Source organism: Phyllosticta capitalensis (genome assembly GCF_038381095.1).
Source record: "Phyllosticta capitalensis strain CBS 128856 chromosome Unknown BKA78scaffold_11, whole genome shotgun sequence".
NCBI classification, from domain to species: domain Eukaryota; kingdom Fungi; phylum Ascomycota; class Dothideomycetes; order Botryosphaeriales; family Phyllostictaceae; genus Phyllosticta; species Phyllosticta capitalensis.
The window spans coordinates 841,489-864,839 of NW_027117449.1; the positions used below are offsets into that span (position 1 = coordinate 841,489).

The 23,351-nt window shown below is 56.1% G+C and overlaps 6 protein-coding genes across 6 annotated transcripts; all 6 read left to right on the forward strand.

Annotated features, from left to right (window-relative positions):
• Positions 1–4,762: 4,762 nt before the first annotated feature.
• BKA78DRAFT_240644 (uncharacterized protein) lies at positions 4,763–5,548 on the forward strand (the record flags this gene model as incomplete). Its single annotated transcript, XM_066883909.1, has 1 exon — positions 4,763–5,548. A coding segment is annotated over one exon (786 nt), but the record flags the coding sequence as incomplete, so codon positions are not given.
• A 1,877-nt stretch (positions 5,549–7,425) lies between these two features.
• On the forward strand, positions 7,426–9,948 carry BKA78DRAFT_41422 (DWNN domain-containing protein). The gene is made up of 4 exons (XM_066893152.1): positions 7,426–7,930; positions 7,979–8,270; positions 8,317–8,417; positions 8,467–9,948. Exons 1-4 carry the CDS (start codon positions 7,759–7,761, stop codon positions 9,819–9,821), a joined length of 1,920 nt encoding a protein of 639 aa, XP_066739772.1. The 5' UTR covers positions 7,426–7,758; the 3' UTR covers positions 9,822–9,948.
• Positions 9,949–11,108: 1,160 nt separating this feature from the next.
• BKA78DRAFT_257516 (COPII component protein) lies at positions 11,109–13,577 on the forward strand (the record flags this gene model as incomplete). The annotated part of the gene is made up of 3 exons (XM_066885194.1): positions 11,109–11,237; positions 11,288–12,931; positions 12,990–13,577. 3 exons carry the CDS (start codon positions 11,109–11,111, stop codon positions 13,575–13,577), a joined length of 2,361 nt encoding a protein of 786 aa, XP_066739773.1.
• A 1,342-nt stretch (positions 13,578–14,919) lies between these two features.
• Positions 14,920–15,449, forward strand: BKA78DRAFT_41551 (uncharacterized protein). The gene has a single exon (XM_066893153.1). The coding sequence runs from the start codon at positions 15,004–15,006 to the stop codon at positions 15,346–15,348; it is 345 nt and encodes a 114-aa protein (XP_066739774.1). The 5' UTR covers positions 14,920–15,003; the 3' UTR covers positions 15,349–15,449.
• A 380-nt stretch (positions 15,450–15,829) lies between these two features.
• BKA78DRAFT_333600 (uncharacterized protein) lies at positions 15,830–18,159 on the forward strand (the record flags this gene model as incomplete). The annotated part of the gene is made up of 3 exons (XM_066890104.1): positions 15,830–16,335; positions 16,393–16,799; positions 16,847–18,159. 3 exons carry the CDS (start codon positions 15,830–15,832, stop codon positions 18,157–18,159), a joined length of 2,226 nt encoding a protein of 741 aa, XP_066739775.1.
• Positions 18,160–20,403: 2,244 nt separating this feature from the next.
• On the forward strand, positions 20,404–22,449 carry BKA78DRAFT_299418 (uncharacterized protein; the record flags this gene model as incomplete). The annotated part of the gene is made up of 1 exon (XM_066887052.1): positions 20,404–22,449. One exon carries the CDS (start codon positions 20,404–20,406, stop codon positions 22,447–22,449), a length of 2,046 nt encoding a protein of 681 aa, XP_066739776.1.
• Positions 22,450–23,351: the final 902 nt, after the last annotated feature.

Below are 23,351 nucleotides of genomic sequence, written 5' to 3' on the forward strand. Positions count from 1 at the left end.
GCAAGCGCAGCAGCAGCAGCACCACCGGCAGCGGCGGTAAGCGACGCGGCTCGCCGCTCGCCACGACGGCCATCAGCGCGTCGACGCTGCCGGCCGTGGCCGAGGAGGACGAGTTGGATTTGGAGATCGAGGGGAGCGGTGGTGCCGTGAACGACATGGGAACACCGACAGTGCGCGTGGTCGAGGACCAAGACGGCGGCGAGGTGGACATGGTCGACGTCCCGCTGTTTTTCGATGCGGTCGAGGAGCAGCCAGGACTACCGGTGCTGCTGCTACACGGAGACGAGGACGACCTCGACCCGCCTGCTGTCCCCGCCCCGTCGCTGGCCTACGGCACGGCGTCGAACCGCAGCCGGGGAGTCATCGGTGGCGGTCGCTCCTTTGACTTTGGCTTTGCGGACAAGGTTCAGACGGCGCTGTCGCCGCCGCCGTCGCCGGATGCTGTGGTGCCTGTCATGAGTGACTGGAGGGGGAGTGGCAGGCAGGATATTGAATTGAAAGCGGGGCGATCGTCTGGAAGGGGTTCGGGGAGGCCGAGGAGGCGTTTGATGCGGAAGAGTGTGCTGCGAGTCTAGGTCGTGTTTGCAGGTTGTTTCGTCCTATCTGGTTGGTGTGTATGCGTAGGGAGGCTCAGATTGTAAATGTATTCTGTTTTCGTTTTGATGTATTCCATTTTATTTCTTGACGTCACAGCGAGTGAAGAAAGAAAGAATCTCTATTACCAAGTCAGAACGCGTAGAGACATGGAGTGTTCAAGCGCTTGATGCTTTGAACATTGAGAGAAATTTCTCTCGTAACGGGTAGTTGTAGGGAGCATTCAAGCGCTTACTTCTGAGTGCGACGACTTGACACTGAGCTCAAGTTGAACATCTTTCGTCACTCACTATGACGTAATGTGATGCGAGTGAGAGTCTTGAAGTCATGGTTATGGGCTCGTCAATTCGGGCGTGAGGAAAAGGTGTCTGCTGGCTTCGACGTTGAATCTGACACCTTCTGGCGACACATGTCGGTACGATGGCTCGTCCCGTCCCGTCTCCCGCCTCGTCCCGTCTCGCAACAACTTGCGGCAAAGGAACGTAAGCGCAAAGCGAGCAGGGATGCAAAACTCATTCGGCTTGTCTGCTAGAGGCACAGTGGGCGACGAAAGAAATTGCTAATCCGAGAATCTCTGTTGCCAAGTCAGCACATGTAGAGATGAGAAGTCTTCAAGCACTTGATGCCTCCAATATAGAGAGAAATTTTCTCTTAGTGAGTAGTCACAGGGAGCATTCAAGCACTTGTGTCTAAGTGTGCAACGACTTAAGCAAAGCCTTGGTTAAACTTGTTTCGCCACCTACTGTGGAGGGAAGTTTGCTTGTCTTGCTTCTCTGCGAGTACCTTGATGGTGGTTGCTTGCAAGCTTGACGACCTAACGGCGGTAGGCGGCTACTTGCATGTCGATACACTTCCACCGCACTTGCGCAGGTACCTTGTTGGCAACCTTTTACTGATGCCACGAAGGCAGGTACATGAAAGAGCACCTGTTTCAATGCAGTGCGATACCAGCAAGCAAGTCGATGCGATGCACGAAAAGCACAACATGCGCCGCGCACATGGACAGAAGTCAAAAAGTGTCATGCGCTCAATGACTGCAGCGCAAACATCCACGGACATGTCTCCATGGCTTCAGCTGGCATCGCCACCTGACAAAGGCTCGCGCAGCGTGTGCCTGGCTCAATCAGGTGCTGACTGTACCGCTCCTCCATCGATCACATATCCATTACTCGCACAATGACTTCACCAGCAGCCCAACCTTGGCCGCAGCGACCCACCCTACAGTTCGACGTCACAATCGGTGGCCACTTCGGGCTGTCGCTTCGCCACGTCGTTGAAGTCTTGTTTTGTTTTGCTGGAACGAGGCAAGAAGCTCGACCAGGCGTGCTGCGTCGTGGTCAGGCGAGGTGGATGCGGGAGCGGCGGTGCGGGCGCCGGTTGGTTGGAGGGCGGAAATTAGAGTTAAGGTTGGTGCCCTATTTTTTTTTTTTCTCTTGGGGGCGCGGGCGGGCCGCTGGCGAAGGGTTTGGGCGAGGGGATCCTTGTCTGGTGTTTTGGATGGTTGTGCTGGTTGACGAGGGAGTGCAGACAGACTGCAGGGCGGGATTGGTGTGATTGAGATGATAGGGGGGATAATGAGGGGTTTTAGGTGGCACTACTGGACAGAGGGTAGATGGAGGAAGAGCACGGCGTCGAGGACGGCGTGCAGCTAGGTACGGTAGACAGATGATGTTGTGGAAGGGTGAGATGGACCGTCAGCTCGTGATCCAAGACGCTGCAGTCAGGCTGTTGGTGGGCGATTGGCTTGCTCTGGCAGCTGTCTGAGAGACGTCTTGTGTAGAAGCATGTTGGTACTTGGCAAGTAGAGGACGAGGAGGAGGAGGTAGGTAGGAAGGAGGAGCCGGACGAGGAGGGTCTTCGCTCTTCGGGCTCGCCGTTGACAGCGGTCGTATCTCAACAACAGCGACTCCACAGCCCTATACAACTATACGATGCAATGCGAGCGGTGAGTGCCAATATTTGACAATCACTCATGATTTTCGACGACCATTTTTTGAGAGGGAGCCTCTTGATGGCCACTGGGACGAGATGCGAGTAGATGAAATTTGCGAAACGGGTTAGGCTGAGAATTGCAGTGAATTGCGATCGTCCCTTCGCCCCGAACCAGATCGACGCACGTTGCTGCAACGCCTGAGACAGGAACACGCTGATGAGAGCCTGACAGACGGCAAGGCACAGGAACGAGAAGAGGGAGAACGAGCAACGGCATCCTACATAGTCCGTACTGACGCTGACGCTGATGACTCCATGTCGTCTTTGTCTTGTGTTGCTTTTATACAGCAGCAACATGCAAACGACAACCTGAGCTGGCGCTCTCGCACTGGTCCAGCGACTGTCTCACGGCACACGACGTGGCCCAGCAGCTGTGCAAGCGTCCCGAACCGGCCAAGCGCCGTGTGTGCGTGTTTTGGAGCAGCGCCACACTCCCCCAGCCAAATTTTCGAGGGAGCCGACGATGAATTGGAGAGAGACATGGGGAGATTGTCGCTTGGTTAGCTGTCTGACTGCGCCATGGTCGTCGTCTTCTGATGGTTGTTGATGCGCGACGAAAAGGAAGCTGAGCTGAGGTGCCGATGGACTGCTGCTTGCCGCTGGGACCTGGATCTGCCCGGGAAAAAAAGGCATGGCAGGGAACAATCTTCTTCGACCTCTCGTCGTCCCTGGCACAATGCACCCGCACGTGGGAACAACACCACCAACCATCGTCAAGTCGTCATCTTCATCACCGCTCCATCATGCGTCTGTCAACCGTCACTGGCCCCCTAAATCGCAACCGTGGCTGTCGCCGTCTGCCGTGGCGCCACCGCCAGCGGCACTCGGCCCAAAGCCACCAAAACGAGCAGAGCATGGACGCAACGCTTCGTGTGCTGAGACGAGGCCGTCTTGACAGCTCTGATTCCTTCTCCACAGGCCTAGAACCATCCAACTCAGGCCTCCGGAGATGAGGCCTGATGAGTTGGGGGTCCTGCCCTCGGCTTGCGTGGCCGCCGCCCATCAAGACTCCAAATGCTTCGACCACCACCACCTCTCGACGACCTTGTCGCAGTTGGACAATGGAGAAAATACCAAGGTAAAAAGTTTTATTTTTCTCAAGTCATTTTCTTTTCATCTTCTCCGTGTCACCGCCAAGTGCGCCTCCTTTCGCGCGGCCGTACTATACCCCTGCGGGATGCCGGTTGCCGCAAGCGCTTGTGCGGTGCGGTCCACTGGCCACATCCACACACGGCCTCTGCCTCTGCTCTGTGCTGTGAAACCCGCCTTGCACCTTGCACGAGATATTAATGGCCGCTGAGGAGCCGCCCACCCAAGCCCTCAGCTAGCCCGTTCCTTGTCTTGTACATATATCCTCCGTGGCCTGCCCGTCCGCTCGTTTCTCCCCTTCTCTCCACCTTTTGCCTTCCCCAGTCTTGCTGCTGTCATTCATTGCTGAGCTTCCTGCTCGTCCTCTCCTTGTCTCGCCAAAAGAGACTGTCCTCTCTCTAGCAGCCCTGGTTCCTCGTTGATCCGTTCCCTGCCCGATTCACTGCACATCCTGCAAATCCAGATCTCCAACAACACCAAGATGCCTTCCAAGATTGCCCAATTCGGGCTTCTGTCCCTCGCCGGATCCGCCGTCGCCCACCAAGCTGGCAAGCACAACAAGTTCCACGAGCGCCGCGTTGCTCAGGCCGACGCCCCCTATGGCATGAACGCCACCTTTTTCAACTCGTCGTCCCCGGCGCCGCCTCCTCCTGCTCAGGGCACCAACACCCTGACCCTGACCAACACGCTCGAGTACACCCAGTACCTCACTCAGTACCAGACTGTCAGCCCCTCCCCCGCTGCGTCGGGCGCCATCTCCCCCGTCGTCGCCGCCGAGGCCGTCTCCTCTGCTCCCGCCGAAGTCTGCGAAGAAGTCACCGTGACTGTCACCAACAAGCCCAAGACCGTCACCGTCACCCAGTGGGCGGCTGCTTCTTCTGCTGCTCCCGCCACCTCGAGCGTCGTCGCCGCATCGTCGGCCGCCGCCGTGAGCAGCGTTGTTCCCGCCGTCTCTCCCTCTTCGGTGGCCCCTGTTGCCTCGAGCTACGCTGCTCCTTCGAGCTATGTTGCTCCCTCTTCCGTTGCCCCCAGCTCGGTCGCCCCTGTGAGCAGCTCCGCGGCCACCTTTGCTGAAAGCAGCGCTGCCCCGGCCACCAGCGCGGTTATTACTTCCACCCCTGCCTCGAGCAGTGTTGCCAGCAGCACTCCTGCTGCCACCCAGACCGCCTCGTCTGGCAGCGTTGCCAAGCGTGGTCTCGTCTACAACGACTTCAGCGTCGTGACCGACTTTGAGAGCTCCTCGGCCATTGGTTGGGCGTGGAACTGGGGCCAGACTTCTGGCGGATCCATGCCCACCAACATCCAGTACGTCCCCACTCTCTGGGGTACGCGCGAGACGGACGACCTGGCCACCTGGTTCTCCAACGCTGCGTCCGAGATTGCCAATGGCGCCAAGTACCTGATGGCCTTCAACGAGCCCGATGTCGAGCAGGCCAGCGGTGGTTCCGACATTTCCCCCGCCGATGCCGCCACGGCCTTCAAGACGTACATGAACCCCTACGCCGCCAACACCACCCTCGTTTCTCCTGGTGTCTGCAACGGCGTCGGCACCCGCACTGCCACCGGCCGCTCCCAGGGTCTTGACTGGATGACCGAGTTCAAGAGCGCTTGCGGCGGTTTCGGCACTTCGGACTCGCAGTGCAAGATCAGCGCGCTCAACATCCATTGGTACAACACTTACACCGGCGACGTCGACACCAACATTGCCAACTTCAAGTCGTACGCCAAGCAGGCCTACGAGCAGTTCCAAATGCCCATCTGGATCACCGAGTTTGCGCTGTCTGGCGCCGACGACACTTCGGCCAAGACGTTCCTCGAGGCCGTCTTCGCCTTCGCCGCCGAGAACGAGTGGCTCGAGCGCTACTCCTTCTTCAAGGGCGAGACCCTCGTTGCCAGCACCGTCCTCAAGACCCTCTACGCTGCTACTTCCTAAGCGCATTTTCATCTGGCATAGCTTGCATGGCGTAGCTTCTTTACGACGCAGCGTGGCATAGCGTGACGATTTTTTTTGGTTGTTTCCTCCGTTGGGCACATACATTTGCACTTCTTGGATCGCGGTGGCGACGACGGTGGCCTGCCACCGCCGTCCCGCCTTTATTTTCTTGTCCGTACTTAGGGTTGGAGCGTTGTTTTTTTTGTGTTTCCCGGGCATACAAACCTGGAATGGGATGGAGGGGATCAGGCAGAAGACACGATGGCACTGTGTGCGCGTGTGGGGAGGTCGGTCAGACAGGAGGATGGGAGAGGGTGTGTGAAGCAACTTCAGTACAAATGCGTGTCTATAATTCTGCCCAAAAATCAAGCCAACCAGGCCGGTCTGCCCATGGGCGCTGGCTCTGTGTTCTTTTGTTCACTCAACGTCTATGTGTCTTTGCACCACCCTTTTTGCACCAACACGTGTCTCGCCTGTTGATACGTTGGATTGTACGCTTGCTATCTCTCTGCATTCGTTTTCCCACTTGCCCCTTTTCCGCTGCGCCAGGCGCGTCGGGTTGCCTCTTGGCATGACTGTCGACATGCGGGTTGGAGCGGTGGCATGATGGGTACGTAGGAAGGGTGGTCACGGACGGACGGACGGACGGATGGAATAGGAGACTCGTAATGCGCCAAGGGTCAGGGAGCTTTGGGGTTGGCAACTCATCTGGAGGCTCATGGAAGCGTTGGAATAATGGAACGGACCAAGACAGCGACTCCTGAGCATGCCTATGAGTAGTCTTGTGATGTGCTTTGTTGGTGCACCCAGAGTTGCTGGACCGACTGCTGGGGCAGTGCTCCGTGACTGGTCAACGAACGGAGGCTTGGTAGCAAAAGTCGTGGCACACCCAACTACGACTGCTCCCGTCCAGCCTCGTGCTGGGTGCTAGCCACCGGTGCCATATTGCATCAACGCAGGAGAGCGCGCCACGGACCTCGCCGTCATGTCGTCAGGTAACACTGTCTCGAAGAAAGTGCGACGAGACAAAGTTTTGCGCGAGTTTCCGTCTGTGCCATCGTCTAGAGTCAACGCCATTCCAAAGCTCCAGCCAGGAAGTCAGGATAACTATGTGAGCGAGAATGTGACGGCTGCAGGATTTGTTTCTTTCGTTGGCGTGGCTGGCCTTGTGGGGCCGGCACTGCGAGAGGTTGCCGCCCCCAACACTTGATTCGCTTCCCGTAGTGAGACTTCACCAGAACGATTGAGAGCTTGATGGGGGAACTTTTACATCGTTTACCGGTAGAGCCCACCGATGAGGTGTCAAGGTGGTTGGTAGCGAACGTGGGCGAAGGGATGTTAGTCCCGATCCGGCTAGTTCATCACCAACGTGACTGCTTACAAATTTTCGGGCGCAGCTGCCTGCCTTGTTCTTAATGAGCCGGCCGCGCTCCTCTTCCTCCAACTCATCACCCTCGACTCGATAACACCTTGCACTCTGCATCAACTTCGTTCGCTCTTCGCTCTACTCACGGCAACGACAGCAAACGCTTCCGCTCGCCGTTTACGTCTTTTACCAGGCTTCAAAACCCTTTCGAATCGCGGTCGCTCGCGTGACGTGCGTCGGAGTCGGCGTTCGCGACCTCGGGTCTTGCGTGTCACTCGCCACTTCATCCCCACGTCGACACAACACAAGGTGAGGTTGGTGGATCGATTTTGAGGTATCGCCTCTGGGTGCAAGCAAGAATCTGGAGAGGTTGCTAGCTGGAGGACACCGTGGTTGAAGTTCTGGTATTCAGTTCTTACTCCGCACGTCGGGCTGAAACCGCCCTTTTACTGTGCCCCTCTGCGCTTTGTACACAGTTCTCTTTACTTTCTTGGGTTTACACTTAAGCTGCTGCAACTGCTGCTCAGCTCATTCACACAATTCAAAATAACAACTTTCCACTGGGAACTCCGAGAAAAAGCATTTGCACCCAAACAGAGTCCTCGTCGCGAAACCTGACTTGACGTCTACAACTCGACGACTGGACTCTTGCGCCGATTTGACCATCGAAGCTAGCTCACTGCTCCACTCGCGCGACTCGCGTGGTCGATCGACTTCACCTGCACTCTTCCAACGACTTCCAAGCTCCATACGAACGATTGCGTAACTTCAACCACCCATCATCATGTCGTCCTCGGTCTTTTTCAAGTTTAAATCGTCCAAGGAGCCCCAGAGAATCACGTTCGACGGCACTGGCATTTCGGTTTTTGAGCTGAAGAGAGAGATCATCAACGCGACTGGCCTGGGCGACGGCACAGACTTTGATCTCTCCATCTACGCTGATGACACCAACGAAGGTTTGTCGCTAGTCCATCAAAAACGTAAAAATACTAATTGCAGCTTAGAATACGATGATGATACCACGATAGTCCCTCGCTCCACCACTGTCTTGGTGCGTCGACTCCCCGCGGCCCGGCCGGGTCATGGTCGTGCTGCAAGATACGTCTCTGGCAAGGCCCCGGTGACCGCAAAGAACTCTTACCGCACCGAAGCTTCGTCGAAGCCCGCAGTCCAGGCCAAGTCCTTCACCGATGGCGCAGCTGCTATGAACAATGCCCAAACCGAGGAGGAGAGGATTGCTGCCATGTTTGCCGCAGGCGCGGAGAATTGGGAACAGCAAAAAGCGAGGATGGCCGAGTAAGTTTTGCAAACTTCACCGAAATACCAAGCTAACAATTTCTAGTGCTAAGCCAGTCTACCGACCCGGAAACCGGGGCAGGCCCCATAACGTCCCCGAAGGTGAACCTCCGGAGACTTACATCTGCCACAGATGTCACGTCAAAGGTAAGCATGCCATTGTATGCTGAAAAAACACGTGCTAATGGATGGCCAGGACACTGGATCCAAGCTTGTCCCACCAATGACGACCCCAACTTCGAGAATAAGCCGCGCATCAAGCGGACGACTGGAATTCCACGGTCAATGTTGCAGACTATCGAGAAGCCTGTGGCTCTCGCCAACGATGGTCTGACGGATGAAACTCGTCAGCCGTCTGGAGTCATGGTCAACGCTGCGGGCGAGTATGTCATAGCTAAGCCTGATGAGGCTGCCTGGAACAAATACCAAGCCAAGGCTCAGGCGTCCGCCGCACAACAACTTGAAAATGCTTCCGCTGGTAGCAAAGAACTTCAGGACCGTGGTCTAGAATGCTCAGTTGACAAGCGCATGTTCGTGGAACCAATGAAGACACCTTGCTGTGGAATGACATACTGCAATGACTGTATCGAGAATGCACTCATTAACAGTGACTTCGTATGTCCAAACTGCTCCAAGGAGGACGTGTTCATTGACAACCTCGTCCCCGACGAGGAGGTGGCTGCTAAGATCAAGGCCTACGAAGACGAAAAGGCCGCTGAGCGCAAGGCAAAGGAAGCGTCAAAGAGTCCAAAATCTGAAAAGGCTATTCCAGTCAACGGCAGCAAGGACGACAAGGCAGCTAGCACCAACGGCTCTCCTGAAAACAAGGCTGCGAGGCCGGCTTCTGTTGCTTCACAATCTCCCGCGGTCACTCCCAGCACAGCATCTGCAACGCCCGCAACCACCAACGGCGCATCCAAGAAGCGCCCCGCCGAAGAGGAGCTCAAGAATGACCGGATCCCAACAGCACCCGCCGCTATGCGCAAACAACAAGAACAGCAAAAACTGCAGGCGCCGAGCAACCCTGACCAAGCCTTCATGAGTCCGATGAACGCAGTCGCTGGTATGCCGCCTTTCAACATGGGCAACCAATTTCCCAACGGTAACATGATGGGCTTTGGAGGCATGCCGGGCATGGGCTTTCCAAACCAGAACATGATGGGTATGGGCATGAGTATTCCCGGTAGCATGGGCATGCCGAATGCAATGATGAACCCCATGATGATGCAGCAGAATGGTGGATGGGGCAACATGGGAGGCATGGGCTATCCACCTAATGGCATGTACGGCAACATGAACGGCATGATGAATGGAGGATACAACCAAGGTTGGCAGGGCGGCAATCAGGCGATGGGTTGGAATATGAATGGCATGGGACCTCAAGGCCACATGCAACAGAAGAATGGCGTATTCCCAAACCAACAGCGCACCGTCTTCGCCGAGCCCTTCGCCAATGAAGAGGAAAATGCGTACTTCCGCAAGCCGGTCAATCCACACCGTCACCAGAACCGCAACCGCAGGAACCGCGCGCCCGACTACACGCAGCTCTAGGGAAAAAGTGGCATCAAAACAACTTTTGGGTAATGTCTCGGGACGGCCGACATCATTTTCCTCCGTACACGGATAGGGAGGGTTTCATTCGACAAACTTTCTTTTTCAGCGGCATTTCCTGAGGCGCATTATGGGGTCTCAGTCTGCATTCTGGCCGGCTCATCATCATCATCAACAGCCAGGTGGGGCTAGGGGTTAGATTCTCTTTTCTTTTTCCTTTCGTGGACACGGAGGCGCCTGGAGTTTTCACACGGATGATTACAGTCGGGAGTTTTATTCGGGCAAAAGTCAACGCCCTCAAAGATGGCTTGCTTGAGGAGGAAAGGCCTGCATCTGTATGGGATCAAGGACTCGGAGGTCAATTGCAGCATATTCTGAGCAAAAGGCAGCAGAGCATAGGTGCACTCAATTCATTTCCATCTGAAATATACACAACGATTCGAGTGACGTATGTGAAACGATGCGACTGTAAGCCCACGGTAGCAATAGAATTGTCGTCTCCAAGGCAATCCAGGGGTGCTTGAATGCTTTGTACAGCACAGTGATCTCTAGATGAGATCAAATGTTTAGGTCTCCAGGCACAAGACACTTGAATGCACATCGCGCGCGTACACATTAATGAGGATTAAATGCTCCCTATGTGCCCCGCGACAGCTTAGCGCCAAATTAGAAGCTGATATCTCTCATGCCGCCTATTGTGAAGTGATGAATGTGAAACAATGCAAATGGAGACCCCTCTGTTGAGCTTAGAGAGGGAGCTGTACCTCCGCTGCCTGTTTTGGGCGTCGGCGAAAGATCGGCCGCCCCACGAGCTCGCCAAGGAGGACAGACGCGCGACTTGAGGCCAGAGTACAATTCCAACAACGACATAATCTCCTGCGAAGAGCCCATTTCGACTCGTGTACGACGTCTCAGCAAGCATCTGCGGCGACCTGGACATTCCTCACAGCGTGCGCTCCGTGCTCGAGACGCGGCCGCCCTTCCCAGCATTACGTCGCATCCGAGCTATCGGCCACTTGACCTCAACACCGTCTTCGACCTCGACCGAATCACCGCGCAACCGACAACATGGACTACCAAGGTGCGCCGGCGCCGCAGAAGAAGAAGCGTGCGTATGCCGCTCAGGCATATGACTTTGGCGCAAACACTGGAGCTGCTGCGGCAGCTCCGCCCTCAATGGTGCCTCCTGCTGGTGCGGGTGCCATGGACCCGTTGGCAGGACAGTTTGGCCAGATGAACTTGGGAGCTCAACAGGCCCAGCAGCCCATGATGCAGCCCATGCAGTCGATGCAGCAGCCGCCCATGCCTGCTCAGACCTCGCAACTGAACCAGCTCGTCACGACCGACTTGATTAGCGCACCCTTCAACGTCTACGAGCTCGACCAACCCCCGCCGCCCATCATTCTTCCTCCGAACGTAAGAGATGGCGGGCGTTTGTACCGGAGCCAATGCTAACAGACGGCCAGACCAGCGTCACTCCATCTGAATTCGCGAACTGCCCTCCGAAATATGTGCGGTCGACGCTAAACACCATTCCTACTACACACTCGCTATTGAAGAAGTCTAGGCTGCCAATGGCCCTTGTCATCCAACCATACACGTCTCTACATGATGCCGAGGACCCTGTACCGGTCGTTCCTGATCAAGTCATTTCTCGCTGCCGGAGATGCAGGTCGTACATCAACCCCTTTGCGACCTTCTTGGACCATGGCCACCGCTGGCGCTGCAACATGTGCAACCTCACAAACGACGTCCCGCAGGCGTTCGACTGGGATGCGGCTACTCAGCAGAGCGTGGATAGGTGGCAACGGCCTGAGCTCAACTACTCGGTGGTGGAGTTTGTGGCTCCTCAAGAATACATGGTTCGGCCACCCCAGCCATTAGTGTATCTTTTCCTCTTCGACGTCAGCTATGCCGCCGTCACCAATGGCTTGTTGGCTACTGCGGCGCGTTGTATATTGGAGAGTTTGGACAGGATCCCCAACGCGGACAGGAGGACCCGTCTCGGTTTCATGGCCGTGGACTCTAGCCTCCACTACTTCTCCATCCCACGTGACGGGGCTGAGAACAGTGAACCTAGGATGCTTGTTGTCAGCGATCTCGACGAACCATTTTTGCCCACGCCCGAGGACCTTTTGGTCAACCTCTCCGAGGCTCGTCAAAACATTGAAACCTTTTTGAACAAGCTTCAAAACATGTTTCAAGATACCCAGAACGGGGGCTCCGCCATGGGCTCAGCACTGCGCGCCGGACACAAGCTCATCTCCCCTGTTGGTGGCAAGATCACCGTCCTGAGCGCATCGCTGCCAAACATTGGCTATGGCAAGCTGGACATGAGGGAGGACAAGAAGGTTTTGGGCACTAGCGGCGAGGGCAAGCTCCTGCAGACGGCCAATAGCTTCTACAAGAGCTTTGCCGTGGAATGTTCAAAGAACCAGGTTTCCATTGACATGTTTCTTTTCTCGTCTCAGTACCAGGACGTCGCCACTCTCTCTAACCTGCCAAGATACACCGGCGGCCAAACATGGTTCTACCCGGGATGGAACGCAGCGAGAAGCGAGGACGCTATCAAGTTTGCCCGCGAGTTCAGCGATTACCTGTCGTCCGAAATAGGTCTAGAAGCGGTGCTGCGCGTTCGGGCAACAACTGGCCTTCGCATGAGCACCTTTTACGGCAACTTCTTCAACCGAAGCTCGGATCTCTGCGCCTTCCCTGCATTCCCTCGCGACCAGGCCTATGTCGTCGAGGTGGCTATCGACGAGACGCTGACAAAGCCATTTGTCTGCATGCAGACTGCGGTTCTTCACACGACTTGCAACGGCGAGAGGAGAATCAGGGTTTTGACGCTCGCGATTCCTACCACGGACAACCTGGCCAGCGTGTACTCGTCGGCAGATGCTGAGGCCATCACCGTCTACTTCAGCCACAAGGCTGTGGAGAGGGCCCTTGGAAGCGGGTTGGACGCGGCACGGGATGCGTTGCAAAGCAAGGTCATTGAGATTCTGCAAACTTACAAGAAGGAGCTTGCAGGAGGCAACATCGGTGGCGGTCTGCAGCTGCCAGCGAATCTCAGGGCTCTTCCTGTCCTTTTCCTTGGCCTGATCAAGAATGTATGTGGATTTCATTCTTCTAAATTTTGCAGGTGGCGGGGACTGACATGACACGCAGGTTGGACTACGGAGATCGGCTCAGATCCCCTCGGATCTTCGAGCGGCGGCCCTCTGCCTCTTGTCGACGCTGCCGCTGCCGCTAATGATACAGTACATCTATCCCCGCTTCTACTCGCTTCACGACATGCCCGACGATGCTGGCACGCCTCACCCAGAGACGGGCGAGATTGCGCTGCCGCCGGCGTGCAATCTGTCGTCTGAGCGGATTGTGCCGTACGGACTGTACCTGATTGACGACGGGGTCAACCAGTTTGTGTGGATTGGGCGGGACGCGGTGCCGCAGCTCTTGATCGACGTGTTTGGGGTGGACGACAAGAATGCCATCAAGCAGGGCAAGTCGACGATGCCAATTCTGGACAATGAGATGAACGAGCGGGTGCGGGGGGTGATTGAGAAGAGCAAGGATCACAGGATGAAGGGGTGCGGCAGCATAACCGTGCCGACGCTGTACATCATCAGGGAAGATGGCGACCCGAGCCTCAAGCTTTGGGCACAGACGCTGCTAGTGGAGGACAGGGCAGACCAGGGCGTCAGCTTGCAGCAGTGGCTGGGGATGCTGAGAGAAAAGGTGAGTGGACGTCTTTGACGACATGTTGGACGTGGCCGGAGCGAGCGAGGGGCTGACCAGGCGGGCAATCTAGGTGGTGCAGTAAGCGGTTTAGCTGCCGAGAGAGGCTACTACAGGTACGGTAGGTAGCTAGCAGAGGAGAGAAAAGTGTGGTGGGAGGGCGACGTGTCGGGTGGGCGCATGCAGCGCGGGGGAAGGGAAGGGCAGGTCAGGTCGGTCAGGGCAAGGGGGCGGTGAGCAACAGCAGCAGCAGAAGGGTAGCACAGCGTTGTTTACAAATGTCGAATAAATGGGCTTGACGACTGTCGAGATGGTGAGATGGAAAAGAGCGAGGTCAGGTGGGAGGTGGGCACGAGTCAGTCGGTCGGGCGCTGAACGCCTCAACCGGGGCTGTGATGGGCGGCGCCATGGGGAATCTTGGTTTACCTTCTGAAGATCCATCGAGTCGCGTATCTAGGCGCCCTTGCATACCACCACGTCCAACAAGTGTTCCTGTCCATCGCTGCTGCTGCTCGGCTGGACACTTGTGCCAATTGCATCCTGTAGCAAAGCTGCGGCCGCCGGGTTTCACATGCCGGGGGATGGTTCACTTCGGTCGACGTCTACCGGGCGCGAGCAAAGCGTCCCTTCTTTTTATTCTTTTGGCCCTCGCTGTGCTTTTAGTCTTGTAGTGGGCGCAGGGGACATGGTGGCAGCGCGCAGCTTGGGTGAAACTAATTCCCAACCTTCTCGACGCCCCCATGTTTGCTCTTGCGGCTCTCTCTCAGAGGAGCGAGCGGGGCACGTGAAGCGGTGGAGAGAGACCTGTCCTGAGGTAATGCGCCGCGCCGGTCATGCTCGGGCATGTAGGTACTGGATGAAGTGAGCGGCGTACATGCATTTTATTACCTACATATACGACGCGCGTACGAACGGGCTCGAGTACGGACGGCAACGCAACGATTTGAGAACAAAGAGGCCTCCAGTTGATAAAAACGACTCGACTCGAAGCGGTCTGGCTGGCTGGCTGGCAGGAGGGCAGGCTTGTGAGATGACTGGCTGGCTGGGAAAGGGAAAAAGTGTAAGGGAAGGATGACTAGTACGGGCCGGGCTTGTTCGCGCTCGACAACCCAAGCTACACCTAGCACACACGTACCAGCCCCTCTCTGCTGGGATCATTCAATCGCAGGAACAATCAATGTGTTTGGGGCTGTCTATTTTGGCGACTGGATAAATCAAAACACTGTGAGAGATGGTGTGCAGTGCAGTGCAGCAGGCAGTGTAGCTACGTGCTGAGTGTTCCTGTGGCAAGTCAGGTCCAGGGGAGCTGTCTTGCCCTGGCCTGAGTCCTGACTGATGAGCCTGGCTCTGGCCGGCCTGCCTGCCACCGACCGTCAGTCGTCAAATTTAGTTGCCCTCGCCCAGCCTAACCCTCCGCACCCTTGAGCCTACTCCAGCCCCTCGCATGAGTGAGGTGCATGCAAAGACTAAGGTAGCCTCGTCTCTTCCACCACCCTATCTGCTCCATCTTGCCCGTCTCCGTTGCGTTCCTGTCGCCGCAGCCTTTCCTCTCTCAACCTCACCATTCTCCATCGACAATTCTGCTTCCCATCAACACCATCCACCCGACCGTCGCCTCTACCCTCACAACTCGACCTCGACTTCCCCTCCAACTGCCACGGGCCTCTTGCCACTCGATCCTCGCCCGCGCCCCCGCCAGCCTTCTTCTCAACAACGTCAACATCAACCTGCGCCCGCCTTATCGTCCACCTCGACACCGCTCTCAATCCTCGTCTTCGTCGTGCCATGAGACACGCTTAGACGACGCTCCATTCCCAATCAACACCGCCGCCGACGCCACCGCAACCACCACGACCACCATCTCCCACTACACACTCGGCGCCCACCGCGCACCTCGGCCGCACCTCTGCGCTTGGCTGCGGCATCAACACCACTACGGCCTCGCACGCGCGTGCAACCTGAGGCCGGATGCCGATGCGACAGGCGGCTTTTCATATCACCGCACGCACCGTTTCAGCAGCACTGCTCCCCTCCGCCTCATCAGACGCCGCGGCCAGCCTGACGACAACCTGACTGCAACCGCCTCCCGACCTTGCCAGACATACCCGGGGCCCTGGCTTCTGGGAGGTAGGTCGCAGCAAGCTCGTGTCACCAAAGGAAGCAAGTAAGACTTGGCGTTTCACCGTCAGCTCTCCCCTCTGGCAACTTTCCCGGCCGCGCACTTGGGGTAATAATAGCCTGCCAACCCCGCAACCCTCCAAGACCTGACCATGTCTGGCTTTCGCGCCGTAAACACCACCTTGACCGTGCCCGAGCCGCCGCCGGGCCAGCCTGGCGAGGAGAACACTCCCACGACTCCCCGTCCGAACAAGTCCTTTTACGAGCAACAACATCACCAAAATCTGGATGCCTCGCCCGACTCCCGCACCGACGACCAGTCTGTGAAGACTCCCACCAGGGACAGCTTTGGCGGAGTGACTGGCCAAAAGCCGCTGCCAAATCCGTCGGCGCCGCTCTCGCAGCAGGACTCGAAGAAGCAACTTCACAGAAACTCGACCTTGAGACGGGGCAACTCGGACTATTCTCAGCAGTCGGCTGGGACGCAGGATGTGGATATGGACGACAACGAGGGAGGTCGTGATTCGGACAATGACAGCGGACACAGCGATAACAATCGACCGGCCAAGAAGAAAAAGGGCCAGCGCTTCTTTTGCACGGATTTCCCGCCTTGTCAGTTGAGCTTTACGAGGAGCGAACATTTGGCAAGGCACATTCGGTGCGTCACTTTTGCAGCTCTCAAACATTAGCTGCCGCTGCTAACGCCACATTCCAGAAAACACACGGGCGAAAGACCCTTTCAATGCCATTGCAACCGCCGCTTCTCGCGCCTCGACAATCTTCGTCAACATGCCCAGACAGTGCACGTCAACGAAGACATCCCGGGCGACTCCTTGGCCGCCACTGGCACGAGGTTCCAGCGCCAGATTAGGACTGATCGGGTACGACCGGTAAGCAGTCGTTCGAGGACATCTACCATGAGCAGCGGTGGCGCCCACAGCAGAGGACACAGCCGGAACTTGTCGGCATCCAGCATCGCCTCGACAAGCTCAAATGCTAGCGACCGGGATGAAATCCACAGGCGGGCCGCGCCACTGGCGATAGCCGGCGATGGAGCAGCCAGAGCACGATTATCACTGGACACTTACGGCTCTGGAAGTCAGTATCCCCCTTCAGCGGCCAGTCGCCAAGCGGTTTCAGCACACCAACATCGGCGACATTCTCTCCAGCAACGGGCAGTCCAGGTCCCAGGTACCCGTCCGGTCTTGATTCGCCCGTCTCCACACACCAGCGACCTGTCACATGGAGCGGTCACACCCCTGGTCGTAGGCTCTCCGTTCCTTCGGGCGGCGGCGCCAACCCATTCCAGGGCCCTCCCGGCGCGAACTGTCCACCTCCGTACATGAGTCCAATGCCATCGTCCACGTCCTCGTCTGCGTTTTCCAACAATGGAAGCTACCTTGCAAGCCCGACCGGCTCGACGTTTTCCACGGATTCTAGACGCGAGTCTGTCAGTTCCGAAGCCGATTGGCGGAGGAGGACATGGCATCCCGGGACTCTGTCGAGCTTGACTCCCAGACCGGCAACAAGCGGTCTAAGTTACTATCAGACCCCGGACGCCCCTCAGCCGTCCTTCTCAGCCCAACCTGCTGCCAGTCAACCGCCATCGACCCAAGTGACACGCCTCCCTGGAATCGAGTCCTTTTCGTTTGAGCATGCACCGCCCATGCCTTCGCAGTTGCAGCGCCAACCCAGCCCAATGCAGGTGGACCACCCAAACAGGCCTCAAGCCATGGAACCCTCGACATCGAGCTCACATCACGGCCACCGGCGCAGCCACAATTCTATAGATATATCCCTGCAGCGAGGCATCCACAAGCTGGACATCACCAACTCTACTCCGCCCAGGGAATCGACATCGTGGTTCAACTATGGCAGTGCTCGCGACCAGTCGCGCTCCCAAAGGCCCACCACGGCACCGCACTCGAGCTTTTCGGCACATCGTGCCGCGCCGCCCCCTCCCTTGACTCATTTGACCCGCGCTGCGCCACAGGCGGAGACGGAGTCTAAACGAAGCTCGGGAGAACAACCCTCCACGCCCCAGAAAAGCAAGAGGCATGGATGGTACATGGGTCCCCTTTCGCATCCGCCGCTGCAGCACGCCCAACCGCCACACAATGCGCACCGGACTTCTCCAGAGGACTCAAGCAGCAGTGAAGGCGTGCCGACGCCGTCGACTTCGTCTCTTGATCAGTACTACCCTGTGATTGTCAACACCAACGGACAACCAGATGAGAGGCCTTCGAGCATGCACATGGATGACCCCAAAAAGTTTACCTTTCCACCGCCACCTCAATCCACCACCGAAGCGGCACCCCGCACTCGCCACAGCGTGCACTTCGGCACCCAGCCCACGCGACACCAACGTCCATACGGATCTGCATTTGGCAGTTCTCATGAATCCCAAAGTTCAGGCGACATGCGGCGTCTGGAGGCACTTGTCGCAGTCGCTACTGGTGAACAATCATCGAATCACGCATGATGACAAGACTTTACGGCCGACTCAAGATTTGAATCAGCGTGGTCTCACATCCCAAGACGGAGCGAGAGCTCTTTTGTCACTGATCTTTCCATCTCGACACAATATTCGGCAAGACATCCCCCCTCTCACGAACTGAATGACGTAACGAACCTTCCTACGCCTCCTATGACATGACTTGTTTTTACGACACATGCGACGAAGAAATCCATCATCGGTGCGCACTAAGATACCCATGAGAGAGGATGGCTTTGTCGATTTCTTTTCAAATCCCAATCCAGCTTTCGCTTTCTTTCTCCTCCGAGCACCCCCTCGCGACATGCATCCCGTTACCAATGGATCTCTTTTCAACGGACGGATCAGTCTTTTTCGCTCAGCCCCGTTGGTGGTTTTGCCGTTGTTTTTCTTCGCCGCGTCAAAAGGCGCTGCTGCTGTTGGATATCCATCCTAGAACATTCGCTTCGCTCAGCCAACTCCTCCAACTATCCACGACCTTTCCATGTTACCTACGCCGTGTGTTTTGATGCCATTGTTCTGAGTCGGCTTCTTCGATACTCTCGCTCCTCTGCCCCCCGGTTGTCTCGGTGCCTCGGCCTGTCCTTTGTGACTTGCGTCATCCATCACGCGTGCTTGTGCGCGTCTATGGGCTCGTTGGTAGTGATTTGTATTGTGCCGCGTTCTGGGCCTCGGGTCGGTTTCCATGTTCTTTTCGCTCTTGGGGTTTCTTCATTCATCATGACGAGTGCGTATTTTGAGATTTGAAGGGATCGCGGCGACGGTTTTTTTCTCCTTTGCTCTCTCTTTTCTTTTTTATCTCTCCAGGTCTCCTTCTTCACCACTTTTTTTCTGACACCCGATTTTTGCACTTTACGATGGCAAGCTGTAATGATGGAATGGACGGACTCGATTGGAATGCAATGGATCAACTTTTACCTACCTTGACTCTTTCCCCCCCCCCTCCCTACCTCGTCTCCTCGGTCCCCTTGTGTGGTGTCTGTCCTCTGCATGTGTTTCCTTGCGTGTGTGTGTGTGTCTTGTGTTGTCCGTGTTGTGGGTGGTGGATTTTGAGCGCGATGCTTTTATTCGTTGAGTCCAGGTCTTCTCTAAATTCCCCCCCCCCCCCCCCCCCCCCCCCCCTTCTTTTACGCCCCCCTGGTCGGTGTGGATTTGACTGCTTTCGTTGTTTGGGTTGGATGCCGTTTAGGATGGATTTCAATCATATTGAGCTTTTGTCGCTTGGTGCCGTTGTGAGTGGAGTGGATTGAGATGACTATATCAAGCCCGTCGTGTCTCGTGAATGAGTTCTGTATTTGTTGTTGGAGAGACGGAATGGTTTGCTGGTATGGAAGTATGGAAGGTGTGTGGTCCTTTTGTCCATCTTATCCCCTGTGAGCGTCGGCTCTTGATGCTAACTTGAGACGTGCGCGCTTGGGGGGCTTTCGTACCTGCGCCCTGATGCGTTGAAGAGAGCAAGTTATTGGTCGCCAAGGTACAACACACGCATCTAGGGAGCATTCAAGCACAGGTTCGATCAGTCACTCCAACAAGTTACCAAGATAAAGTTTTCTGTCACTGACTTGTATGCATATCACGCAGATTGCCCGCAAGTCTTCTGGTCGTGTAGATCGGTGCGCGGTTTGCCTACATGGAGGTTTGAATGCTCCTCGCATGTTGTGTTCTACGGTTGTCGACTGTCTGTTTTGATGGCTTTTTAGGTACCTGACTGCTTCTTGTGTGCCGCTGGTATTTAATTGCATGCATGCCCTCTGGCTTCCAGGGGCAATGTGCAGGACAGAGGGCTGGAGCTTCTTGCCATGGAGAGCGCTTGCCTGCTGGCCTGCCTGCCTGCCTGCCTGCCTGCCTGCCTGCCTAGAGGAGGAAGCTGTGAACATGATTCTTAGGAAGGTGGGTAAGCCGTTGGCACTGCTCTTGCCTTCTCTACAGCGCACCTGAGTCCAGGCTCTCGTCCCTAACTCTCGTCTCTCTCCCCTCTCACCACCACCACCACCACCCATTTCCATCACCAACATCTTCATCATCGGCCAGGCCAGTACTTCAGCATCACTTTCCACCCCCCTCGCTTTTGGTCGGTCTTATCAAGCTTTTCCATCTTTACGTTGAGCCACTACCTCTTTTGCGTGGCTCGAGCTACGCGCTCTCGTTGTATTGCTGCTGTTTGGATATTTCCTTCATTGTTTTCAGCCCAATTCAATCCAGACGCCATCGTTAGTCGCCCGCGCGCACACGATGTCGTACACTGGGGATTCTTGGTCAACACCACCGCCGCCGCTGGATCCGTACGCTCAAGAGACGCTGGAGACGCTGGAGACGACACCGCTGCTGGATTTTTCTACGAAAGAGGATGGTGTGGTGACACCGCTGCTGCCGCTCACTCCTACTCCTTTTTCCTCGAGCCAGCATGACCATGCGCCCACCAATGGCACAATGACAATCCCGAGCACGACAAATTGGTCGCCCAACGATATCTTCTGGGCCCTACGCTCCTCGACCCTGTTCACCACCACGCAAATGGCTGTCGAGACGATGGTCCTGACATCCGACGCTCCTCCCCACTCTCAAACAACCGTCACGACACATCGTTGGAGGACGCTCACGTACTACACCACTGATAAGCCTGTGCAGAGGATGGGGACCTCGCAGAGCTCGGAGAGCTCGACCACCGGCTTGTTGACGAGCAGCATTGACACAATTTTCTCGACCGCGACGTCGTCTTCGACTGCTTCCCCTTCTGCAACCGCTGCTGCTGCTGCTTCCAAGCGTGGTGGACTTGACAGGAACCAAAAAATCGTACTTGGAATCTGTATACCCGTTGCTGTCATCGTGATTGCATGGGGAGTTGTCGTTGTGTGTCGGCTGTGTCGGAGAAGGAGTTCGTCATCGGGAGGGTCCGCACCATCAAGGTCAACAATCCAAGGGCAGATTCACCAGGATGATAATGGCCCAGCGCAACCGGGCATCCCGCTGGTTGACCTCCCCGTCGAGCCGCGAGAGGGTGAAGTTCCACGAGATCCTCCACCTAGATATTCGGAGTCGGAATTAGATGATGGAAGGCCGCGCGACAGCGTGGTACGGTCCACATGGCCGGACTTTACCCCGGATCGCTCTACCGTCCAGCTTGACGACCCATCCCTCCGTCTTGGTCGTTCAGGCGCGTTTGATTATCCAAGGTTCCCAGGTGATCTCGCGCGTTCTTTGGCAGCGCGTCGTTCAAGTTCTGTCTATTCCCAATCTACCGACGGAGTCAGATACTCTCGAAACTTCCCTCCTGTATGCCTCTATTGTGTCCCAGGGACACAAGAACGATGCAGCCATCTTATACCAGTGGACGAAACGGTACGCACCTCTGTTTCCGCAAGAGATGGCGACAGAGGGCGGTCACCGACCCGCAGAATGGCGACCTCAACCGGTCGCCTTCCACCTTCAACTGCGGTAACGAATCCGTCCCAACAAACATCGTCTCCTCCCCTCGGTTCAAATAACAGAAGTCGATCGCGCACAACCTCCAGTGACCGTCTCTCCGACGCTACCACAATCAGAGTCTCGCCGCTACTCAGAACAACGGAGATTTCCATCACGCGAGACCCAGCTCCAGGCCTTTCCACGACTCCAGCTGCGACGCAAATTGAAAGTCGAGCAGACTCAGCGGTACGAAAGAGACCTTCCGAAAGACTACCAACTCCCAGGCCAGGCAACAAGCGGCTCCGCGGCGGTGGAAATTGGAGCGACGACCGAAACGCTCCAGTGACGGAAGGCGACGCTTACGAGTTCCTACAGATGGCCAAATCCCAGTGGGACAAGATGGCAAACGGCGTCTTGCAATCCTGCAACAAATGTTCCACCTTGAGAGGCGTTGAAATTTGGCACCCGGCGGACTTTCCTTGCACCGTTGCGATGGACCGACCCACCAACCACGCGAAGCGCCACAGCTACGAATCCGACCGCAACAGCATCAGCAGCGGCAACACTCTGGTCGGTAAAGACGCAGAAGCCTCTTCCAAGACCGGACTCGAGTCGCAAGCGTCAAGCAGCCGCGAGAGCCTCTCGAAGGCTTCGACACTGGCTCTCTCGGATGTTGGCCGGGACGACATTTACAACAAGCATTCGCATGCTGCTGCTGCTCAACAACAAAAGACTCGGGCTGCTACTCCCGCCAATCAGAGGTTCAAGGCTCTGTTTGGCCCCGGTTGCCAGTGGTGCGATGACCCCAAGGAAGAAGACTGCGGTGATTTGGGTTGCCAGTCATACGCTATGAAGTTGCTCAGTCATTCGTAAGCTACTTGGCGAGGAGGGAAAGAGGACGATGTTGTTGGGATGACACGGCGTCGTGGCGTTTGGGGGTTTTTGTCGATACTTCTTTGAGTCTTGTTCTGCTTCTTCCCAATTTGCCTCTTGATGGTGCAGAGGACGGATAAGGTTAGATTGTTGAGTCGAGTCAAGTCGGGGTTTGGACTTTGGTTTCGGTACTTCCTCAGTCTTTTGGGGCAATCAATGCTTGATTCGTCATTGCTGAGGACATGATTCTCGTCTTTTCCTTGGGCATGTTCGCACAGTCTTGTAAAGTGGAAGTTTATTCATTGCCTTGTTGGACCGCGAGAAGTGATGTAGATGTACAGATTGTGCGGGGTTTTTGGCATTCTCTTTGGTCCGTCCGTCCGGTGGCACTCTTGACTCTTGACTCTTCTCAGTCTACGTTGCTCTTGCGCGCCTTTTTGTTGTCTTGGATGCGGATACCTTTTGAAGTGTTGAGGGTGCAAGATTCATACGGTTGGGCTGTGGATTGCTTGTTCGTCGTCCAGTGTCTGATGCTTGCTTCGAAGTATACTACTGGTCAGTGAAGAGTCCCGACATGGACATGGTGGGGATGGGACGAAGTTTGGCTTCGAGTAGCAGATCAGTGCTCCTGGACAATTGGCAGAGCTCCTGAGCTTATTACAACCTGGCGCAAAACAAACGCGCTGTTTATATGAGGCTGAAGTCACTGGAGGTCACGGTGGATGATCCACTGCGCCTCCCGCCCTCTTGCTGAGGCCGTGATGGGTCGGATGCGTTGGGACAGTCCAGAGGTGCAGCATCTGTCTGCTCCAGCTGTACTTGGACCGTTGGACGAGTGCCAGGCTTGGTATGAAGTTTGTAGAGTCGCGGACAAGGTGCAAAATTAACACTTTGGGTGTTGT

What these genes read in the sequence shown, in the direction of transcription:
- BKA78DRAFT_41422 (XM_066893152.1), top strand. Translation starts at nt 7,759, where the DNA reads ATGTCGTCCTCGGTCTTTTTCAAGTTTAAATCGTCCAAGGAGCCCCAG. An exon ending in CGCTGATGACACCAACGAAG is followed by an intron (nt 7,931 to 7,978) that starts GTTTGTCGCTAG and finishes ATTGCAGCTTAG; the next exon opens with AATACGATGATGATACCACG. An exon ending in CAAAAAGCGAGGATGGCCGA is followed by an intron (nt 8,271 to 8,316) that starts GTAAGTTTTGCA and finishes AACAATTTCTAG; the next exon opens with TGCTAAGCCAGTCTACCGAC.
- BKA78DRAFT_41551 (XM_066893153.1), top strand. Translation starts at nt 15,004, where the DNA reads ATGAGTGAGGTGCATGCAAAGACTAAGGTAGCCTCGTCTCTTCCACCA.